The 18,617-nt window shown below is 54.0% G+C and overlaps 7 protein-coding genes across 7 annotated transcripts; 2 read left to right on the forward strand and 5 right to left on the reverse strand.

Moving 5' to 3' along the window:
* Positions 1-77: 77 nt before the first annotated feature.
* Positions 78-6,317, reverse strand: BJX68DRAFT_198434 (ankyrin repeat domain-containing protein). Its single transcript, XM_071037525.1, has 3 exons — positions 5,909-6,317; positions 5,255-5,855; positions 78-5,202 (listed from the first exon to the last, which is right to left on the reverse strand). Exons 1-3 carry the CDS (start codon positions 5,975-5,977, stop codon positions 179-181), a joined length of 5,694 nt encoding a protein of 1,897 aa, XP_070893530.1. The 5' UTR covers positions 5,978-6,317; the 3' UTR covers positions 78-178.
* Positions 6,318-6,488: 171 nt separating this feature from the next.
* On the reverse strand, positions 6,489-10,530 carry BJX68DRAFT_247740 (hybrid sensor histidine kinase/response regulator). The gene is made up of 6 exons (XM_071041818.1): positions 10,318-10,530; positions 9,136-10,266; positions 7,317-9,077; positions 7,036-7,270; positions 6,869-6,983; positions 6,489-6,807 (listed from the first exon to the last, which is right to left on the reverse strand). The coding sequence occupies exons 1-6, from the start codon at positions 10,395-10,397 to the stop codon at positions 6,563-6,565; spliced, it is 3,567 nt and encodes a 1,188-aa protein (XP_070893531.1). The 5' UTR covers positions 10,398-10,530; the 3' UTR covers positions 6,489-6,562.
* A 650-nt stretch (positions 10,531-11,180) lies between these two features.
* Positions 11,181-12,638, reverse strand: BJX68DRAFT_198474 (Zn(II)2Cys6 transcription factor). The gene is made up of 4 exons (XM_071037526.1): positions 12,359-12,638; positions 12,179-12,296; positions 11,553-12,103; positions 11,181-11,497 (listed from the first exon to the last, which is right to left on the reverse strand). The coding sequence occupies exons 1-4, from the start codon at positions 12,460-12,462 to the stop codon at positions 11,215-11,217; spliced, it is 1,056 nt and encodes a 351-aa protein (XP_070893532.1). The 5' UTR covers positions 12,463-12,638; the 3' UTR covers positions 11,181-11,214.
* Positions 12,639-12,659: 21 nt separating this feature from the next.
* Positions 12,660-14,020, forward strand: BJX68DRAFT_198490 (uncharacterized protein). The gene is made up of 3 exons (XM_071037527.1): positions 12,660-12,978; positions 13,039-13,169; positions 13,223-14,020. The coding sequence occupies exons 1-3, from the start codon at positions 12,815-12,817 to the stop codon at positions 13,768-13,770; spliced, it is 843 nt and encodes a 280-aa protein (XP_070893533.1). The 5' UTR covers positions 12,660-12,814; the 3' UTR covers positions 13,771-14,020.
* A 21-nt stretch (positions 14,021-14,041) lies between these two features.
* Positions 14,042-15,103, reverse strand: BJX68DRAFT_279392 (SDR family NAD(P)-dependent oxidoreductase; the record flags this gene model as incomplete). Its single annotated transcript, XM_071048724.1, has 3 exons — positions 14,972-15,103; positions 14,309-14,920; positions 14,042-14,259 (listed from the first exon to the last, which is right to left on the reverse strand). Exons 1-3 carry the CDS (start codon positions 15,042-15,044, stop codon positions 14,042-14,044), a joined length of 903 nt encoding a protein of 300 aa, XP_070893534.1. The 5' UTR covers positions 15,045-15,103.
* Positions 15,104-15,199: 96 nt separating this feature from the next.
* Positions 15,200-16,382, reverse strand: BJX68DRAFT_258861 (Zn(II)2Cys6 transcription factor; the record flags this gene model as incomplete). Its single annotated transcript, XM_071043607.1, has 3 exons — positions 15,200-15,745; positions 15,797-16,196; positions 16,243-16,382. The coding sequence occupies 3 exons, from the start codon at positions 16,380-16,382 to the stop codon at positions 15,200-15,202; spliced, it is 1,086 nt and encodes a 361-aa protein (XP_070893535.1).
* Positions 16,383-17,111: 729 nt separating this feature from the next.
* BJX68DRAFT_279394 (Exopolygalacturonase X-2) lies at positions 17,112-18,567 on the forward strand (the record flags this gene model as incomplete). The annotated part of the gene is made up of 3 exons (XM_071048725.1): positions 17,112-17,717; positions 17,765-18,382; positions 18,439-18,567. 3 exons carry the CDS (start codon positions 17,112-17,114, stop codon positions 18,565-18,567), a joined length of 1,353 nt encoding a protein of 450 aa, XP_070893536.1.
* Between the last annotated feature and the right edge of the window lie 50 nt (positions 18,568-18,617).

Consider the following 18,617-nt stretch of genomic DNA (forward strand, 5'->3'; position numbering starts at 1 on the left):
GATTCTACGCACCAACTTTACCCGAATCCGGTTACAGAGTAAAAGCCTACGCTAAGTAAAAAGGCTGGATCTCTGGGTACTCGAAGTCTCGACTGGTCTGTTTCTTACGCCCCCATATCGTCGAAAGTAAGGTGTTCTGGCTAATTCTCATTCTTCCTTATAGACTACGATATTGTGTCTAGGCTAGATCGCCATCTTCACCAAATTCCACCTGAAGCCAATCCAAAGCCGTCCAGTCCGCAGTCTCTGCAACGGTCACTAAAGGCTCTTTTGTCACAAGACTATTCGTTCTGGCTGTGGGTTTATCGGTTTCGTTGGCAACGATAATAGGGCGACTGGGCTCGCTGCATCGAGGAATAGACTCGACATCCCAGGTGAGTATGTCTTCCTCAGAATCGCTCTCGGATTCCTCGTCCTCCACATCCTTTTCATCCTCCCATTCATCCTCGGACTCCTCCTCCTCGGGCCATCCATTTGCTTCTGCTTCCCGAGCAGTCTGTAGTATCTCGTCGGCACCATCGAGTCGGTCCGGTGTGAAGTGAAGCAGGCCACGGTCAACCAGGCTCCAGGTGGCTCCATTCTTCATGAGTGGCTCGCACAGATAATCATAACCAAACAGTGCAGCCGCTTGGAGGGGTGTTCGACACAAACCTCCAGTAGCATTCACCTCCGCTCCTCGCTCAATCAGGAGCTCGACAAGTTCGTAGTCCCCGTAGGCGCAGGCTGCCTGGAGGGCAGTTCCGTATTTGCCCCCTTTTGCGTTGATATCCGCGCCGTATCGGAGGAGTAGGAGAACCAACGGTATCGATCCCCTCGCGGCGGCTGCCTGAAGTGCGTTTCCAAAGATACCTCCGCGCGTATTCACATCGACTCCTTTCTTCAGCAGAAGCTCGACAGTATCGGGGTCGCTGCTCAAGACACTTGCTACCAAGGCCGAGCCGTACTTGCCGCCCTTTGCATGAAGATCAGCGCCCCGGTTAACCAGATATCTTATTGTTGTCTCGTGGCCACTAATAGCTGCTGCTTGCATGACGCTGTGGTATCTCCCTTTACTCTGAGCCTTGATATCGGCGCCATGTTTCAGAAGATAGCGGAGAATTGGCAGCTCGGCCTGGCTCGCTGCGTACTCTAGGGGTGAACCATGGTACGAGTCGTTGACATGAACGTCTGCTCCACGTTCGACGAATAGTTTGACCAGCGACAGGTGCCCGTTGTGAATTGCACCATGCAGAGCCGTTGGGTAGTAAAACGTGCCGTACATGTTGACCTGCGCCCCCGCTTCCAGAAACGCCGTGGCCTCTTCCTCGTCCCCGTGCGCAGCTGCTGCAATCAGGGGTGTGCCGTACATCCCACCATGTGCGTTCACATCGGAACCGATATCCAATAGAGTCTCGAACACATCGTCAGCTCTCCGTGAGCAAATATATGCTTGCAGCGGAGACCCGTACTTGCGTGAAGCAAGGTCGGGATTGGCATCGTGTCTTCGGAGAAGCGTAATGACCAGAGTCTGGCAAGAGCCCATCATAGCAGCACCCAGTGCAGTACCGAACTCCCCTCCCTGAAGGCCATTGGAGGCTCCGTGTTCGTAAAGAAGGTGGATGACTTGGTAGTATCCATGGGTATAGGCGGCAGCCAGGGCAGTGCCGCATCGCCCGCTGACTATGTTCGGGTCAGCTCCTGCCTCCAGCAATACGCGAGAGATGTCCAGCTCTCCGGACTTGGCGGCGCCCTGGAGTGCTGTCCCATATGTGCCGCCGACGAGGTTGGGATCGGCGCCTGCGGCTACGAGGGCATCGACAATCTCGTCGTAGCCGTAGAACGCGGCCGCCTGGAGGGGATAGGCATTTTCGCTATCATCGACGAGATTGACGTTGGCTTTGTGTTGTATTAGAAGCTGGACGAGCTCCGTGTGCTCCCTTACAGTCGCTGCCATGAGCGCACTGCCTTTGGACCCGGCGTCGGCCACGTCCACATCCGCGCCAGCTTCGAGCAAAACCCGGGCCGATTCCATGCAGCCAAAATGAGCCGCTGCCTGCAAGGCTGTCCCATACAGTCCTCCACTTTCGTTGACGCCGCAGCCTGCATCTAACAACATCTGGACAATCCCCGGATCATCGCGGACACCGGCGACCTGCAGAGCAGATGTATACCTAGCATCTTCAATATCGACTACCAGATCGGCGCCCAGCTTGATCAGCCTCTCCACCAGCTCTTTACTTGCGTACAGAACGGCCGTCTGCAGTGCAGTCACCGTGCCGTCGTCCCCTTCTTCGTCGTCGGAAGCCTCGGTTGCCAGGTTAACGTCCGCGCCGTTGTCGACTAATACGTCCAACAACCGATCCTTTTGGTGAACTGCGACAAGCTGGAGGCAGTTGTAGGATGCAAAGTTGGTCACGTTAACGTCCGCGCCACGGTTAATGAGATCAACGCAAAGGTCGTAGTCGTCGCGGAATATGGCAGCACCCAACGCACACCCACCGGTCGAGGGCCCCACGTCCACTGTGGCATTGACGTCCGCTCCAGCGTCCAGAAGAGCAGTTACGACCTCAGAGTTCGGCTTATCACAAAGAATGGCCGCGATGAGAGCAGTGCCATATTCACCCTCGTTCTCGTAGTTCACATCAGCGCCCAGGTCCAAGAGCAGCTTTACTGTGTCGAGATGGGACTTTGTCGCGGCTGCTTCCAACGCACTGGACTTGGGATATGTGGCGAGAGTGCTGACGTCGTCCATGCAGGCTCCTTGATCTACGAGGAGCTTGACGGTCTCCGAGAATCCCTTTCGAGCGGCAACCATCAGAGCGTTGGTCATTTCATACGTATCCCCGGATGGGACGCCGAGTTCGAAGAGAAGCTCGACGATCTTGGTATGTCCGTTCTGAGCGGCCGCCACGAGGGCTGTACCGCGATCTCCACTGGGCGCATTCACATCGACTCCAGCCTCAGCGAGTACGCGAACGACCTCGTCGTGACCGGCCGCTGCAGCCACTTGGATACTATTGCCGTAGTGCTCATCGAAGAAATCGACGTCTGCTCCCGCGGCAAGGAGACGGTTTACGATGTCGATGTTCCCAATGGCACTGGCTGCATTGAGCGCATTTCGATGCTTTCCGCCCTTTGCATTCACATCTGCACCAAGATCCAGAAGGAGCTGAACGGCGTCCAGATTGCCCGCAACACAGGCAGCGTACAGGGCATCGGAGCCCTTGTCATTCTCATCGTTGACACGCGCACCGCGATTAACCAAAGACTGGATCAAATCGAGCATGTTCATCGCAGCCGCAGCCATTAGGGGACAGCCATACCTCCCACCCATCGCATTCACGTCCGCTCCGCGATCGATAAGCATGTCGACGAGCTGCATATTCCTGCCGACAATCGCAGATATAAGCGGAAACCCATACCACCCACCACGACCATTTATCTTCGCGCCGTGCTCGAGCAGTACTTGCACCGTGTTTGTATGACACTTTTCCGCAGCAGCAGCCAGGGGTCGACCATATCGTTGATTGGTCATTTCGATGTTTGCGCCGGCTCCAAGCAGGGTAGATGCCACATGATGACGGCCTTCAAGAGCCGCGACCTGGAGGGCCGTCCCATGCTTGCCGCTCGGTTCATTGACATTGACGCCGGCACCGAGTAGAAGCTTGACGACGCCGTCCTGGCCAGCGGCCGAGGCTGCGTACAGACACTGTTCCAAAAGGGTCGGATCCGTCGGTGTCTCCTGGTCCAGGAAGACCTTGACCACCGCATCATGTCCAGCTGCGGAGCTAGCCTTCATCGCATCCATGCGGTCCAAGTCCGGGTCCTCCTCGAGCAGAGAAGCCACAGCCTCCGGAAGTCCAAACAAGGAGGCGAAATACAGGGGCGAAAGACTGGGGATCGTGGCACGTTGCCCGGACGCCTTGTGGAGGAATTTATAGATGCGCCGCCACATGCTGTAGTTGCCTTCATCTTTGTCGGACGAAAGAAGCCTCATTGTCAAGTCAAACACCGCTTCGTTCTTCCCACTGAGATGGGCATGGGCTCCCCACGACTGGACAGCGTATTTGAGGAACTTGTATTCGGCATAGTTCTGCAAAAGAGTCTCACCATTCTCATCAGGTATCCCGGAAAAGTCGTCGTAGCACAGATAGGTCAGGCATACAGAGGCCAACTCCGCATGTACCTCGTCGCATCCGACAAAGAAGGTCGGCATGACTTCACTGATGTGATCTGAGACGAGGAATTCCTTGACTGTGTAATGCGCCAGCGCCACCGTGCCTTCTGACGAAATAATGACCAGGCTCCCACAGAGCTCAACGACATCCTCGGGGTCGGTAAAGACGGCGTCAAAGTCGAATGTGTCCTCCCCCGAGGCAGGGTCAATACTAACGCACTCGGCGAGTTCGTCAAGAGTGAGATTCCTTGTTCCGCGCACCAGCCATCTGAGGAGACGCTGGACCGACTCGACCTCGTCGGCGCATTCGGCCTCGAGCTTGCGCAGGATTCGGATGTACGTATCGTGCAGGGTCTTTGGAAGATCGTCCAGGGCATTGCGGATGGCACGATCATTGCGCAGCTTGCACAGCTGATCGATCTGGCACTTGACCCATTGGAACATCCCGTGCGCCCCCTGGATGAGTCGTTCGCAGATGACATCTTGCAATCCGGAGTCTCTAAGCTTGAGCTTCTTGCCTTTGATCTTTGCTCCCACTTCCGATCGGATATACAGCTCGATGTCTCCCGCGATGTCCGTCGCTTCGATCGACGTGTTCTCCAAGCCTTCGAATGCTCTGGCGATATCAATCTCATGCCGGCTTGTCACGAGGACCCTCGCGGATTTGCAGGTTTCCGCAATCTTCTTGAACGCATACGCCACACACTCTCTATCTTCGGTCTCATCAAGCGCGTCAACGACTATATACAGCTCATCAAAGGAATCTCCAACAAAATCACTGAAACTGTGAAGGAGCTCATCGAATTCCGGCGTGTATGCAGGGTTCTCTCTAAACTGCTCCTCGAAGAAGGTATATATTCGCCGAAAAGTGTCTTCGTTCTTGGTTGCGATCATCGACAGAATTGTACTTATAATCCGAGTCGGCGATTGCTTTTGGTTGTCTTTGTAGTCGCAGTAGAAGTACGCCAGGCCGACGCCTGGCTTTTCCCTGTGCTGTCGAATCCAGTCGATGATTGTCGACGCCAAAATCGTCTTGCCTCCTCCGGCTGCGACAATACGTCAGTTAAATACAACCTTGTCCTGGGAAACTCGACTCACGTATAGCATGCAACCAGAGAAACGAATTGTCTTGGTCAATCCACTTCAAAAACGCATCGCCGTCCACGAACCATGTCCCCGTACCCTGCTGCCGCAGCTTCGTCGCCGAATTATGATTCACAGCGGGATTGACTGGAGCCAGCCACTGATTCATCTGAGCGAGCTCCTGCCGATTAACAAGCGTATCCCATCGAGCAGCCTGGAGTTTCCGCTCAGCCTCTGCCTTGGCCCGACCTTCATTGGCGAGCTCCTTTTCCGCGAGATCAACCTCGTGCTCTATGCGCGACATGGACCCCTTGATGCGATCGATAATCCCACCAAACTGGACCTTGAAGGGCTTCCATATCAGCTTCCAGGCTGCACGGAGTCCGACCGAATTAAACACGCGAGGCGTGCTGTGCTGGGTCCTGCCCTGCTGAAAGACGTCTCGGGCCTTGGTGCAGAACTCGACGATCGCCTGGAAGATGCCGACCATAGATTCCTTGAGGACATCGTTGTCTGGATAAAGACGCGGATACCGACGCAGACGGGTCAGGTTGTATCCGATTTCCTCGAACATTTCGGACAATTTGTCAAAGTACTCGCTGTACTCTTTCGCAACCTAGACTCTTCATCAACAGGCATCGTGCAAACAGATGTCAACGACCAACAAACCGTGAGTACAACGCGACAACAGGCCCAAATCGGCGACATCAGTTCCACACTCCCCGCAATCACATCCATGGCCCCGCCATACCTGTCGATCCCAGTCACGAAGGACTGAAGATTTGGCACGATCTTTCTGGACACGGAAGCCTTGTGCTTCTCGTCGAGCTCGACGAGATCTTTGATTAATTGCTCGGATTTGTCTGTCGCCTGGAATAGCGATTTTTCATCGGTCGTGAGGCGCTGGAAGAAGTCCTGGACCGCATCCTGGCAGCCCGCCTGGATGCTGGCGCTACATCGACACAGGACACCAGATTAGTCCAGGGTCATATAGGTCGCACGGGGATTCTCGTGTACCTTGCGGAAACTTTACCAGGCATTATGGTGTCCTTTGCACCACTGATCAGCCGAACCGCCTGACGTTCCACGGTTCTGTCGTGTTCAGCTGCCAGGGATTTTGGAGCACTGCGCCACTTTGCTCGATACTCCATTGGCTGGAGCGGACTAATAAAGCGCCGTGTGCGGGGTGATCCATAAATAGCGATAGTTACAGGGTCCAGGAACGGATCTATTCGAAATTGATTTATGTGATCTATATTCAACGACCTATAATCCGGGTATCAAAAACCATGTCATGATATCGTATCGTGCAACATCGTTTCATCATACGTTCCTGAGATTCCACCCTTTCTCTGATAAGTGAGGTTTGATGATCGTGCTAACCTTCTGCAAGGAAAGAGGCTTGACGAGGTATTCGTCGACCCCTGCCAGCAATGCGTCCTTCTGCATGGACTCCGAGGCGATTCCCGTGACTGCGTAGATCTTAACAGGCGTCAAGGATTGCTCTCGTTCAAACGCCCGGATATGCCGGGTGGCGTCTATACCGTCCATAACGGGCATTGAGACATCTACAAATACGTATTAGCTGCTAGATATGGTGCAGGGAGATGGAATATGTTCGGTGCTTACCCATTAAAATCACCTTAAAAGCCGCCGGGGATTCTTTGAATTTGTTCAGGGCGACGAGCCCGTTGATCGCGGCTTCATGCTGGTAGCCAAGTCGAGACATCAATTTGGCCAGAATCTGGAATCTGATTAGCCGGGGGTGCGGAAAACATCAAATGCATCCGAAGTACCTTGATGTTTATCTCATTATCATCGACGATGAGAACTTGCGACGTGTCGCTGGGTGTTAAGTCCCCATCGCTCAACGGGGTCACTGCGCTCGTAGGCGATATCTTCAGCTGCGGCTTTGTGGGAATAGAGCGTTCAACCGCAGCAGCCAGCGGGGTAAGGAGTTCAGTCGGCTGGGAATAGGGTTCGGGTTCCGGGAGATTGCTGAGGATCTGTAGTACTTTTTGCGGCGAGAAACTGGAGAAATTAGGAGAAGTCACTATGGGACTCGAGGGCCACTCACGGTTGGGATAAATAGACGACCGGTGCTCTTCCAACGCGTTTGTCGAGGGCGAGAGAGGGTAATCCGTCACAGAGACAGATGATATGGGTGAACTTGGATTCTGCAAGCTTTTGCAGCGTCTGGTCTTTGGTGATTTGCTTCAGCACCTTTTCTTCGACGACTGCGATATCACCATGTGCGTTTTCAATTGACTCTACGACCGCGACACTCCAAGAAGGCTGGTTCGCAAGAATATCCGTGAAGAAGCTTTGCAGACAGATCTTCCGCTTGGCCTTAGGACTCAGGGTGCCCGTTGGCTCTTCAGACAGCTCAGGGTACGCGCCCAGTCCGATAAGCGAGAATTTGCTGTTTTTAGCCAGAGATTTCGTCTCCTCCCTGACGGCAGAACCCCGTTTCGCAGGCAGCAATTTGATGGGGATGCAAATGTCAACCTGCGTCCCAACTCCCCACTCGCTCTTGACGTCTATAGATCCGCCAAGGAACGAGACGAGCTGTTTCACGATGCTCAGTCCGAGTCCAGCACCTTCGGACAGGGAGTCTTCTTGAGCAAAGGGCGAGAATAACTTGTTCCTCAAAAACTCCTGCGACATTCCTCGTCCGGTGTCGGTCACACAGAAGTGGGCAACGTCCGACGGTCTATCAGCGCTTGATTTGACCATGGACAATGAGGCCTCGATGAAGCCCTCCTGGGTATATTTCAAGGCATTGCCCAAGATATTCATGACGATTCGTCGCCAAGCACCCGTCATGGATTTCACCTTCCACTGATTCTGGTCCTCGATTCGTAGGACGACCGACAGATTCGACTTGTACGTGTCGTGTGTGGATTCAGAGACGGGGCTTTCGGCCGGCGTTGAGGCGGCAGCGGCGTGTCTCATGCCAGTAAACACGCTGTTCACCACGTCTTCCACCAGGACATCCAACTGGAACGTACTGGTCAAGCTCGTGACAGAAGAGCCACCCTTGTTCATGACAGTGAGATTGTTAATCTTGGCAAAGTCGAGCAGATGGTTCATCGTATCGAGCAGAGTGGCCCCAGACGTCTCCAATGCCTTGACGATGTCTCGCTGCTCAGGCTGGAGAGCCGAGGTGGACAGCAACTCGGTATTAGCCAGCATGCCATGTAAAGGGGAACGGAGCTCGTGGCTGATGGAAGAGATGAGATCAAACTTGGACTTCTCCTTCTGAGACCAGCTCAGGCGCGCGATTTCCGAGATGATCGAGTCACCGAACACTTTAAAGTAGTTCAGCTCGTCCAGACCTAACGACCGCTCATTGTCGGCCGCTTTCGTCCAGACAAATGTCCCTGCCAGCCATTGTCCCTTGTTCCAGTCCCACAGGGGGATGAAGAGCAGCGACTTGGCTTGCGGGAAGCATTGCGCAAGACGAGCTGCGAGGATTTGAGGATTGCTTCGTTTACACGGCTGAGATGTCTGGCTGATCCCAAAAGGCGCTTCGATAGACTGCAGTGGGGTCGAGGCTAAAGAGTCCGGGTCGACTCCCTCAAACCCCTCGTCCAGGTGCAATACTCCACCTTGGGGAAGCACCGCAATCAGGTGTTGCAGGAGCGAGCTCGGAACAGCATAGGCCTTGTTGTGGCCGCAGGCAGGCTGGTAATTGTCCAGGGCCAGACCAAAGGTGTCGCAGAGCGTCTCTTCTTGCTGGGCGCCCGATAGACAGCAGGGGGAATTGCTTCGAGGCCGGGGATCCGCATTCTTGGGAAGAGGCTCCCAGTCGGCCAAATCTGTCTTTGGAGGCGCACTTTTGGGGTTAGTCATTTGAGCACTAAGGGAATGGTAATCTCAAAAGGTATACTAACATTCCAGAATTACAGTGACAGGCATCGACAAACAAAACCCCGTCCACGGCCATGGAGTCCCGTAATAAGGTGCTCGCCTGCGAGAACAAGGACGAGATGCGAGCCGAGAGTGGAACAGTGTCCTTGCCTGGCAGACCCGGCGAGCTACTTCCCTGCGACCCATCGAAAAGAGAGTTTTCTGGTGAATACGAATTGATAACAGTATCGGTGATGTGCTTGGGTGGAGAGGCATCCCGTAAGCCGACCGAGAGGGAAGTCGCATCGGTTAGATCACCAGATTCCTCTTTAGAGAACAACGGTGAGCTTTCTTCAGTACTCAGAGACAGTTGGCCAAGGCGAAGAAGGTCCGGGGGCGAAACCTCGGAGCGGTGGCGTGTCATCATGTTGCTGGACGACAGAGCTTCGCCGCCGGGGATGGGAGGTAGCGGCTCGTCCCAGCTATCCGGACGTTGCTTGACAAACGTCGTCAGTCCCTGGACGAGGCGTTCCGACCGTCGGTGGTAGTGGACAGTTCGCACATTGTCGAGATGGCGGGCGATGGAATCGGAAATCTCCTGAAGGGCCACCACGTCCTCCTCGCTGAACTCCATGCGGGGTTTATTGTCGACCACACAGTAGCTCCCCAAGATATGGCCAGACGGGCTGTAGATGGGGACTTCGGCGTAGAACCTGAAGTGCGGCCATTCCGTCACGTATGGGCGCTCCTTGAAGTATTCCTCGCGTGTGAAGTCGCGCACAATGTATCGCGTACTGTTCGCCGTCACATTCTCCGTATTCTGCAAATGTGGAACATCCTGCCCCGAGAACAACTTGACCGCATGCGGACAGACTCCAAAGATCAAATCGAGGGTGGTAACGCCGAGGTAGAGGCCGTCGAGCTCGCGGTGTCGTTCCCTGTCCCGCAGGGAGATGGAGGCGGTCGCCTCGGAGATGATGTGCTGGTTTTCGCCATCAATGAGCGAGACAAAGGAGCGATTGCATCCGAAGCGATAGACGCCGAGTTGGGTGAGGGCTGTGAGGGTGATGTCCGACGAGAGATAGGCGATTCCAGCCTCCTTTTCCTCCGCGGGGGTCGCAAGTGAGTCTTGGGCAAACGTTGATGGTTCGCGGACTGTACAATAGTATCTATACCTACGCAATAAGCCAAATGCAATGGAACGTTAATCTAAAAGGGTCGCGAACCTGGACAACTCCCGCAGGCGCTTTCTCTCCGAGTCGGGCAGCGGAGGCTGGCGAAGCGCTGGAGAGAGATATTCCTCCATGGCCTGCTAGCCGGGGGTGCTGGGGTTGAGCACGCGAAAGAAACGATCGCTTAGCACCTTCATCCAGAACGTGCGAGGGCGTTGGTTTGGGGAGGCGTACTTTTCGAGGCAGACTTGTCACCATTCGTTTGAAATCGAATTTGCAATCATCTGGAGCAGGCTGAAGCTGTGACGCACTGCTCCATCGGATCGCGCATAGAAAGGGGAAAGCGTCATGGGCCCACTCAATCACAGCGCGGTGTTGGCTCCACTTGCACGCGCAAAACAGGGAAACAGCTGGAATCGCATCCGACCCGCACGTTGTCCATTGGCCCCGGTTTGTTGAGTCGACGACGGTCTGGACTGCACACCGCAGCAACGACAACATTCTGAAGTAGGTCGTCGAAATGGTTGTAAGATATCAGGTCGAAACGGCATACGACTATCCGAACACAATCTCTAATCTTCTTAAGCCGACGGAGAGAGAGATATATATTTGCATCCTATCGTGCCATACCCCAACAATTATTGACTACCTTGAGTAATTTTCGCCCCGTGTCTAAATCCGAGCTCTTACTTTGGATATACTTTAGTGCTGCCCGCATTATATATCCACAAGTCGGTGGAAGCGCGACAAGTTGGTCTGGCAACAGCCGCTCATGCAAATCGGCGATATCTACAACCATTCTGGTCAAAGTATCAAGCGCAACGGAAGAGCCCTTGACTGACGGCTCGCTGCAGTCCTGTGGGTGGTCAAGTAACCAACAATGAACAAGGTATAGCGCCCTGGCCAAGATTAGCCATCTATCGCACGATCGTACCAAGTCCGTGTGCCCTCTTACCGAATTGCGATAGAGATTGCCCAGCAGAAGACGGTCGACGCCCCGGATGAGGGTTCAGTCATTATTGTCAAGACTCTTTGCAGTTTGAAATCCAGCCCTCGCAGTCGCATGTGTCTGTCTTCCGAGTCTGGGGTTGACAATGTGTCAAGTGCACGATCGAGCAGCCATGCTGCTTGAGCTGCTTGGTGGAACCCGTCCTGAGCAGAAGATGTCAAGGTGATGTCTGGCATTTTGGATAGCAATGGCTGGTCTATTACGGTTTGTTCGCAGAGAAACATCCTGTTGGGCATCAGCAACTCACAATCTTGGCGCGGTGAAGATGCTCCATACAGACCGCTCATAGATCAGCAATCCCCACCACGTGTTCGCATGTTCATCAACCGATTCATCATTCAGATCAACCATGCTAGAACACTTTGGTACCGGGGGACAAGTCGGCTGCTGCAACCTAGCCGTATGTGCCATACGCACACAGCCGCCGATGGTGATCAACGCCTGTTCCGGGGAACGACGGGAGTACTCATGCACCGCCAAGAGGATCCCCGCCTGGATAAGACGAAGCGAAGACCTGCATAAAGCTTGCGCCTGCAAGAAGAGCGATCTGGCACTGAGGTATAGTTCCGTGACATCTTTCCCTGGATCGGAGCGGTATGTGACAAGGCACATGGCAAGCAACAGGATGGCAAAATCCGGTTCTTGAGTCGCTCCAAATGAGAGCAACCTCGTGTGGAAGCGATTTCGAGAGATGATTGGAATGTAAGGGTGAACGGTCTGGAAATACCGTACGCTGATCTCGTCGAGGTATCTTCCTGTCGTACTGATGACCCATTGGGCTTCAAGGGAAAGAGTACGTTCTGATCGGTTGGGTGCTGCACTGAGGCGTATCTGGATTTCAGGCCATTAATGAGTACGTGGACTCGAGAATTTGAGGAAATCAGAATAAACTAGCCATGGACGTACAGTTGGATTGAACTCAGACTCGCTGGCCAGACTCTGATAAATCCCTGGGATACCCTCGATTGGCCTTGCATGATGCAATGCCAATCTAGGACGCCTGTACTGGCATTTCAATTCTTTTCTATCGAAAATTAGCTCTGTGATCATCGATGCGCGCTGCATTCCAAGAGGGTGTCTCCGTACCTAGCACAGTAGCCGCAGCTTGGCAGCGCCTTGTCGCATTTCTTCTTGCGGCCCTTGCAATGCACACATACGTTTGCTGCTCGAGGTCGTTGGTTTGATGCCATACTGACAGACCTGCATCGGAAGAGTGCGGCTTCTTTATCATCGACCGACGAGGCTGACGCTGGGATATGTGAGCCACGGCGATCGTCGGCTCCCTGCGCCGGGCGGCACTCTCCAGTATGTACTAGTCTCGTAGGGGCATAGCGGCGGCCGACAAAGCCGAAAGAGCGTGACTGTCACTGACTGAGTCCCTCGTGGGATTTGGAGACGAGTTTGGTGGCCCCTGACGAGAACTTCTGACAAGATTATGCTACTCCGGGTAGGACTGCTTACCGTGTACACTAGGAAGAAGTAAACACCATCACTTGAGACCTGACCCTAATCCTTGTTGTGGTAACGTATTACTGTCTTCTTATGCCACCCATCACCAGATCTTCTGCCCGCCAGAGGACCGAACAAAAGGATCTATCGCCCCCCACAAGCCGAAATATCCGAAATTCACGGGCGGGAAAGAATGCCCCCACAAACAGATTTCTTGTTCAATCTGCCGCGCCTGAGCCCGCCATAACGAATACCGCGCAAGTATTCCACCAGGGGCCCGTCATTGAATGGATATTAATCAAAATCCTCGAGGATAGCAATCCCGAAGCCAAGGAAAGACGCAAGGTGGCACAGCGTGCCCTCCTCAAAGAAATTCGACGACAAGAGGGCTGTGAATTCGTTGCAACGGGCAAGCCACTTAAGAGCGAGTCTGAATGGGTTATCATTCGTGAGTCTTTCTCCGCTACTCAGGTCACAGCCCCTGATTAACGCCCAGGACAGAGTGGCGCAGTAGAACTGACCGCGATGAACTGATCGCATCTACGAAGCCTGGACGGGCGCTTAAGGAGGTCCTTGAGCAGAGCGGGGTGTCGACGAATTTGATTTCAAGATCTCAAGGACCACCTCTCAATCGATCCCAATTCTTTGACTCTCCGCGCTATTACGAGATAATGACCGCGTATTTCCCTGCCAACCTCCCGCCACAGTCTCAGGCGTCACTAAACAGAATCGAAGGGCCGCTTTGGTTGCCCCGGGAGTCGGGAGGGAATGAGGTCGACGAGCCTAAAACACCCGCTGACGGACTTTTGACCCGAGTATGCGGCTATAGCCAACATGAGGTTGAGCTCCATGGAATCCCCGCTCGGCGGCTGTATTGCTTTATGTGCTGGGAGGACGAAGCCGCAGAGCAGGTATACAAGCGGGAGTTGCGCCATTTCCGCCCAACGAAGGATACTGCTTGGGAGTACTTTATCCATCAGTTGGAGGAATGCCAGATGCTAGAGTATAAGGTGGAATCTGCGACGCTCGAGGAAATCGACCAGTTCTGAGGCTATGCAGGTATTCTTCTGAAACGATAGTCAATCAGCGACGGGTGTTATGGGCGGATATAAGAGATATGCTCTGTCTGTGAGATGATCTTATCTTCCCTCTGTAGTCCCACCATCAACGCTTGGAAGGAAAACTGGCCCCCTCATGGTTACAAACCTGACAAGAGATCCATGGAACTAATAGCACTCCATATCATTTGTGGTCTTATACCCTAGATTTTAGGTAGCACTGGTGCGAAGCCCGCTTGATCCAACGGGAAAGCCTGGTCCTTCAATATGTTCCAGTCATGACCGACAACCGCCCACCGTCACTGATCAAAATCGAACCATTCGAGTAGCTGCCCGCTCGACTCGCAAGATACAGTATGGCCCCCGCCATCTCCTCATCTCCTCCGAAGCGTTTAGCCGGGATGAATCTCTGATCGTCAAACGCCTCCGTTTCCGGGGTCCGGGTCTGAATCAGCACCGATGCAAGGTCGGAAGGATAGACTTTCACCTCGTTAGTTGGAGTAAGCCTCATACGGGATATGAGACTTACTGCCTGGTGCGATCGCATTAACGCGGATACCAAATCTTGCCAATTGCGTGCTGGCGTGCTTGGTGACTTGCATGATGGCGGCTTTGCTCGTGAGGTACGGCGGCGAAGAGGTCCAATGACGGCTGAATGCAGAGATACTCGTCGTGAAAATGACCTGACTCTGAATAGATGGAACCTCGCTGCCTTCGGTGATGGGCCGCCCAAAGCCAGATTGCAGCGCATGTCGATTGCCTGCGTCGAGAAGCTGGAGGAATGCCGTCATTGTGAAGAAGGCAGCTGTGATGTTAAGGTGCAAGGTCTCATTCATCTCGTCCATGGAGAACTTTGTGAAGAGAGTCTCGCGCAGCTCGGGAATCGAGGCAGTAGGATTGAACCGTACAGGCGGTCCGATGCTGCCCGAGTTGGCAATGACGAGGTTGACGTATCCGACATGGGCCGTGATCTGGTCTACAACGGACTGTAGGTCCTGCTTGGATATCACGTCGCAGCGGAGGGGCACGATGCTGGGATGTTCTTTGGCTGCCTTTTCAAGCACATCAAGCCGGCGACCGAGGATGTAGACCTTGTGTGCTCCGTTGAAAGCGAGAGCACGAGCCATTGTGAGGCCAATTCCTTCTCAAGGCATCAGTATAGTGTCTTTCAATTCGGCCAATTAGCACTGACCACTACCGCCTCCGGTGATGACGGCCACGAGGCCATCTACACGGAAGATATCATTTGCGTTGACTGAAGCCATGTCGATTCTGGTACTTGGAATACTTATGGTCGAAATCTAGGGGATCGAAAGTGCCTATTTATCCACGAGGACTGAGGATGCAGTGTATGTTTTTGCATTTGTAAGTGATCATTCGGCGGCCGCCATCCGACAGCAGCCGACATGCAGCGATTCTATCAGATAAATCCTGACTCGGGGTCAATACATCGCACAAGCTCTGCCGATTCGGAAATCCAAGGCTCATTCGGCCCCCGAGTCTTGTCCAAATTGGTACCCTCCTTCGCGGCCTCAGCATGCCAATCCGCAGACGTGACAGCACTCCACAGCCCCTCGCCCGTTGGCAGAGGAAACTGCAGCTCGGTCGCGGAGAGCCGACACCGACCCTCCGAGGGTGCTATACTTCTACATAGCTTGAATAGGGTCAGGTTGAATCGCTTGATCTCCTCCACCCCGATCCAGATGTACGCTTTGACATGATCATTCGAGTACTGCGCTAGGATGGTCGGGTAGTGGAACATTCCCAGGTGCCTGCAGGTTGTGACGAGAGACGCGAGCAGGTCCATCTCCGCTGGGGGTAGACTGGGCTTCAAGTCGAAACCTATCGTGGCACTGCCCTTGGAGACGAGTGCGAACAGGATGTATAGTACGATAGCCTGAAAGGTAGGGATTGGCCACGCCGAGAAGTCGGAGGCGCGATCTAGATGTGGGCATTCCCACTTGTCCTGATTATCGTCGTTAGTATGTATCTCGCACTAGGAACAGTTAGTACGAACCCGTTGTTCCAACAGAGCTGCGCCCAGGACTTTGTGGAGCTCAACGGCGGCCGAACGAGCGCTCTCCTCGCCCGTCGCCCACAGCCCCATGGCGACGATAGATTGGACGAGTAACGGTCCCTCCTCGTAATTCTGGAAGGAGGCCTGGTGCACAAATGGCCAGTGAGGATGGAAGACGCTCCAGTACATCGCTATCGCCCGTTTCTCCTTTTCCTCTCGACTGGAAGTTGCAGTGCAGGTGCCACGGAGAGAACACGCAATCTGACGGCGCGAACATTCCCTGCACGGCGATCCTCCATCGCAGCGGGCTTTCAACGCACGGCAGCTGTCGCACGCTCGAACCCGACTGACCGGGCTGCTTACGCCGTGATTCTGCCGGATATGTCGCCGAAGAGTGTCACTGCGCGATTAGAGTCGTAAGCACACTCAGCCGAGGGGCTGCTTACCTCCGGCCGTACTCATTTCCACACATTGGGCAGGTGAAGGATCGCTGTCGTACATGCTGGGCTGTATGGCGACTTAGATGTTCTCTTCGGGCGTAGGCTGCATTACAGCCAGGAAATCGGCACTGGAATTGTTCGGGCATTGCGCTGTAACTCGTGTGTGGGACGAGTTGAATGTGGGGGATTCCGGTGGGAGACGAGCGATCGGTGGGAGGCTCCGCTTGCTTACCACACCACTTTATGCACGAGATGTGCATTGTTTATGTCTTTTGCATCATCATAATGTCCCAGAATCACCCTTGATCCACATGGGCTCCGTAATCAACTCGGCAGCCCTTACGGCCACAATCGTCGGTACCGCCATTCTCGAGCCAAAGGACTTTGGCCGGGAGCTTGAAGTGGTGCAGAAGGCGTTAGAGGACTTGAAAGTAGACAAAACAAGTACATTCAACTATGTCTTCGGATTGCGGAGACCGAGGTTGAAGTTAGAGTCGGGCATCAGGTAGAACAGGCTAAATGAGAACATTGTTAGTCGCTTGAAGCATTTAAGCTTGCGCCATTATCCCACCAAGCCTTCGATTGACGGAATAATTTCTTCATAAATCCTTCACAAACGCCCTCTCGTGTGTTTAGCCGCCAGGTCCGCCTAAATATGCAAACGTGGAGAGGTGAGGATCTGGAGAAAAGCCGGGGTGGAATGCTGGACTGTGATTGATGGAAGAATGCGGAGGAATTGAGCCTCCAAGACCCCGTTTACCCTGATTATCCTGGTTGTCGATTGCATGAGTATACTTCGTGATCGGAGTGTATAAAAGGCTTCATTCGGGAAGATCTGCTAAACAACCAGCAACTCGAGCTTCAATCTCACCATCATGATCGCCAAACGCGCCGTTGGCCTTCTCGCTGGCCTTCTCCTGGCCTTGACCCCCCAAGCGGATGCCCATCCCGGTCCCAAAGACCCCAGAGTCCCACAACGTCCCAACATTCAACCAGGTCCCTACCAGCCATACAAGGCGATTCCCCTCGACACTCGCCGAGATCGCCGCAAGGTGTGCCACGTCAAGCCCGGCCGCAAGGGCGACGACGACGCCCCAAAGATTCGTGCTGCTCTACGTAAATGCAACAACGGCGGTACTGTCGTCCTCGACAAGGAATACACCATCCGTACCCCTCTGGATCTCCGGTTCCTCAAGCATATCGACATTGCCTTGACCGGAACCGTCGAGTTCGGCACCGACCTAGAGTTCTGGCAGCAGAACTTCTTCCACTTCCACTTCCAGGACGCCTGCTCGTGGTGGGTCTGGGGTGGGGAGGATATTCACCTGTATGGCGCTGGCACTGGAACTATCCACGGCAATGGCCAGGCGTGGTATGATGAGGCTGCGGCGAATAAAAGCACCGTTCGGCCCATTTTGTTCCTGACCGACGGCTGGCACGGAGGCTCCATTACTGGGCTTAAGCTGCGGCACTCGCCGAACGTGAGTACTTTCTTCCCATTGCTCGATGTGTAGCTAAACGAAATCAGTGGCACAATTTGATCGCCAACAGCTCTGACATCCTCATCTCCGACATGGACATCTACTCCCGCTCAACCTCTGAGGCATGGGCCTCCAACCTGGACGGCTGGGATACGTTTCGCACCGACAACGTCGTTATCCAAAACTCCAACATCAACCACGACGACGACTGTGTCTCCTTCAAGCCAAACAGCACCAACATCATCGTCCAAGGCCTGCACTGCAACGGGTCCCATGGCATCTCCGTCGGCTCTCTCGGTAACTACCCGTACCAGTACGACATCGTTTCCGACTTGTACATCTACAACAACACCATGGCCAACACAACCACCGCTGCGCGTCTCAAGGTCTGGCCTGGTGCGGAGGCCATCAAGAAGGGGAACCCTCCGTGGGTTGGTGGCGGTGGTGCCGGTTATGTTCGAAATGTCACCTATGACACGATGATCAACGATAACAACAACCTCGCTATCCAGATTGATCAATGCTACGGAGCTATTAATGCGAGCGAGTGCGAGGACCATCCGTCCAAGGTTATCCTGACCGATGTCCTCTTCAAGAATATGTGGGGTACTGCCAATGGTGCTGATGACCCTGTTGCGGGTCAGCTCATCTGTGGCTCGGAAGAGGTAAGCTTTCCCCCTTTCCTTTGTACTAGTATAAGAGTTTTCTAACTCGGTTATAGTCTTGCGACAATATTCGTGCCGAAAACGTGACTCTTACGAACCCCAGTGGAGAGCCGCCGCAATGGCAGTGCAGATTCCAGGATGAGGAGCTGCTCGATCTCGGAGGTGTTGGATGCATTCCTGCTTAGTTGCATAGTACTAGAACAATAACAGTGTAAGCCCGAAAAGAATATAGTTT

The sequence above is a fragment of the Aspergillus pseudodeflectus genome (assembly GCF_044049435.1).
Source record: "Aspergillus pseudodeflectus strain CBS 756.74 chromosome Unknown BJX68scaffold_74, whole genome shotgun sequence".
Taxonomy (NCBI): Eukaryota; Fungi; Ascomycota; class Eurotiomycetes; order Eurotiales; family Aspergillaceae; genus Aspergillus; species Aspergillus pseudodeflectus.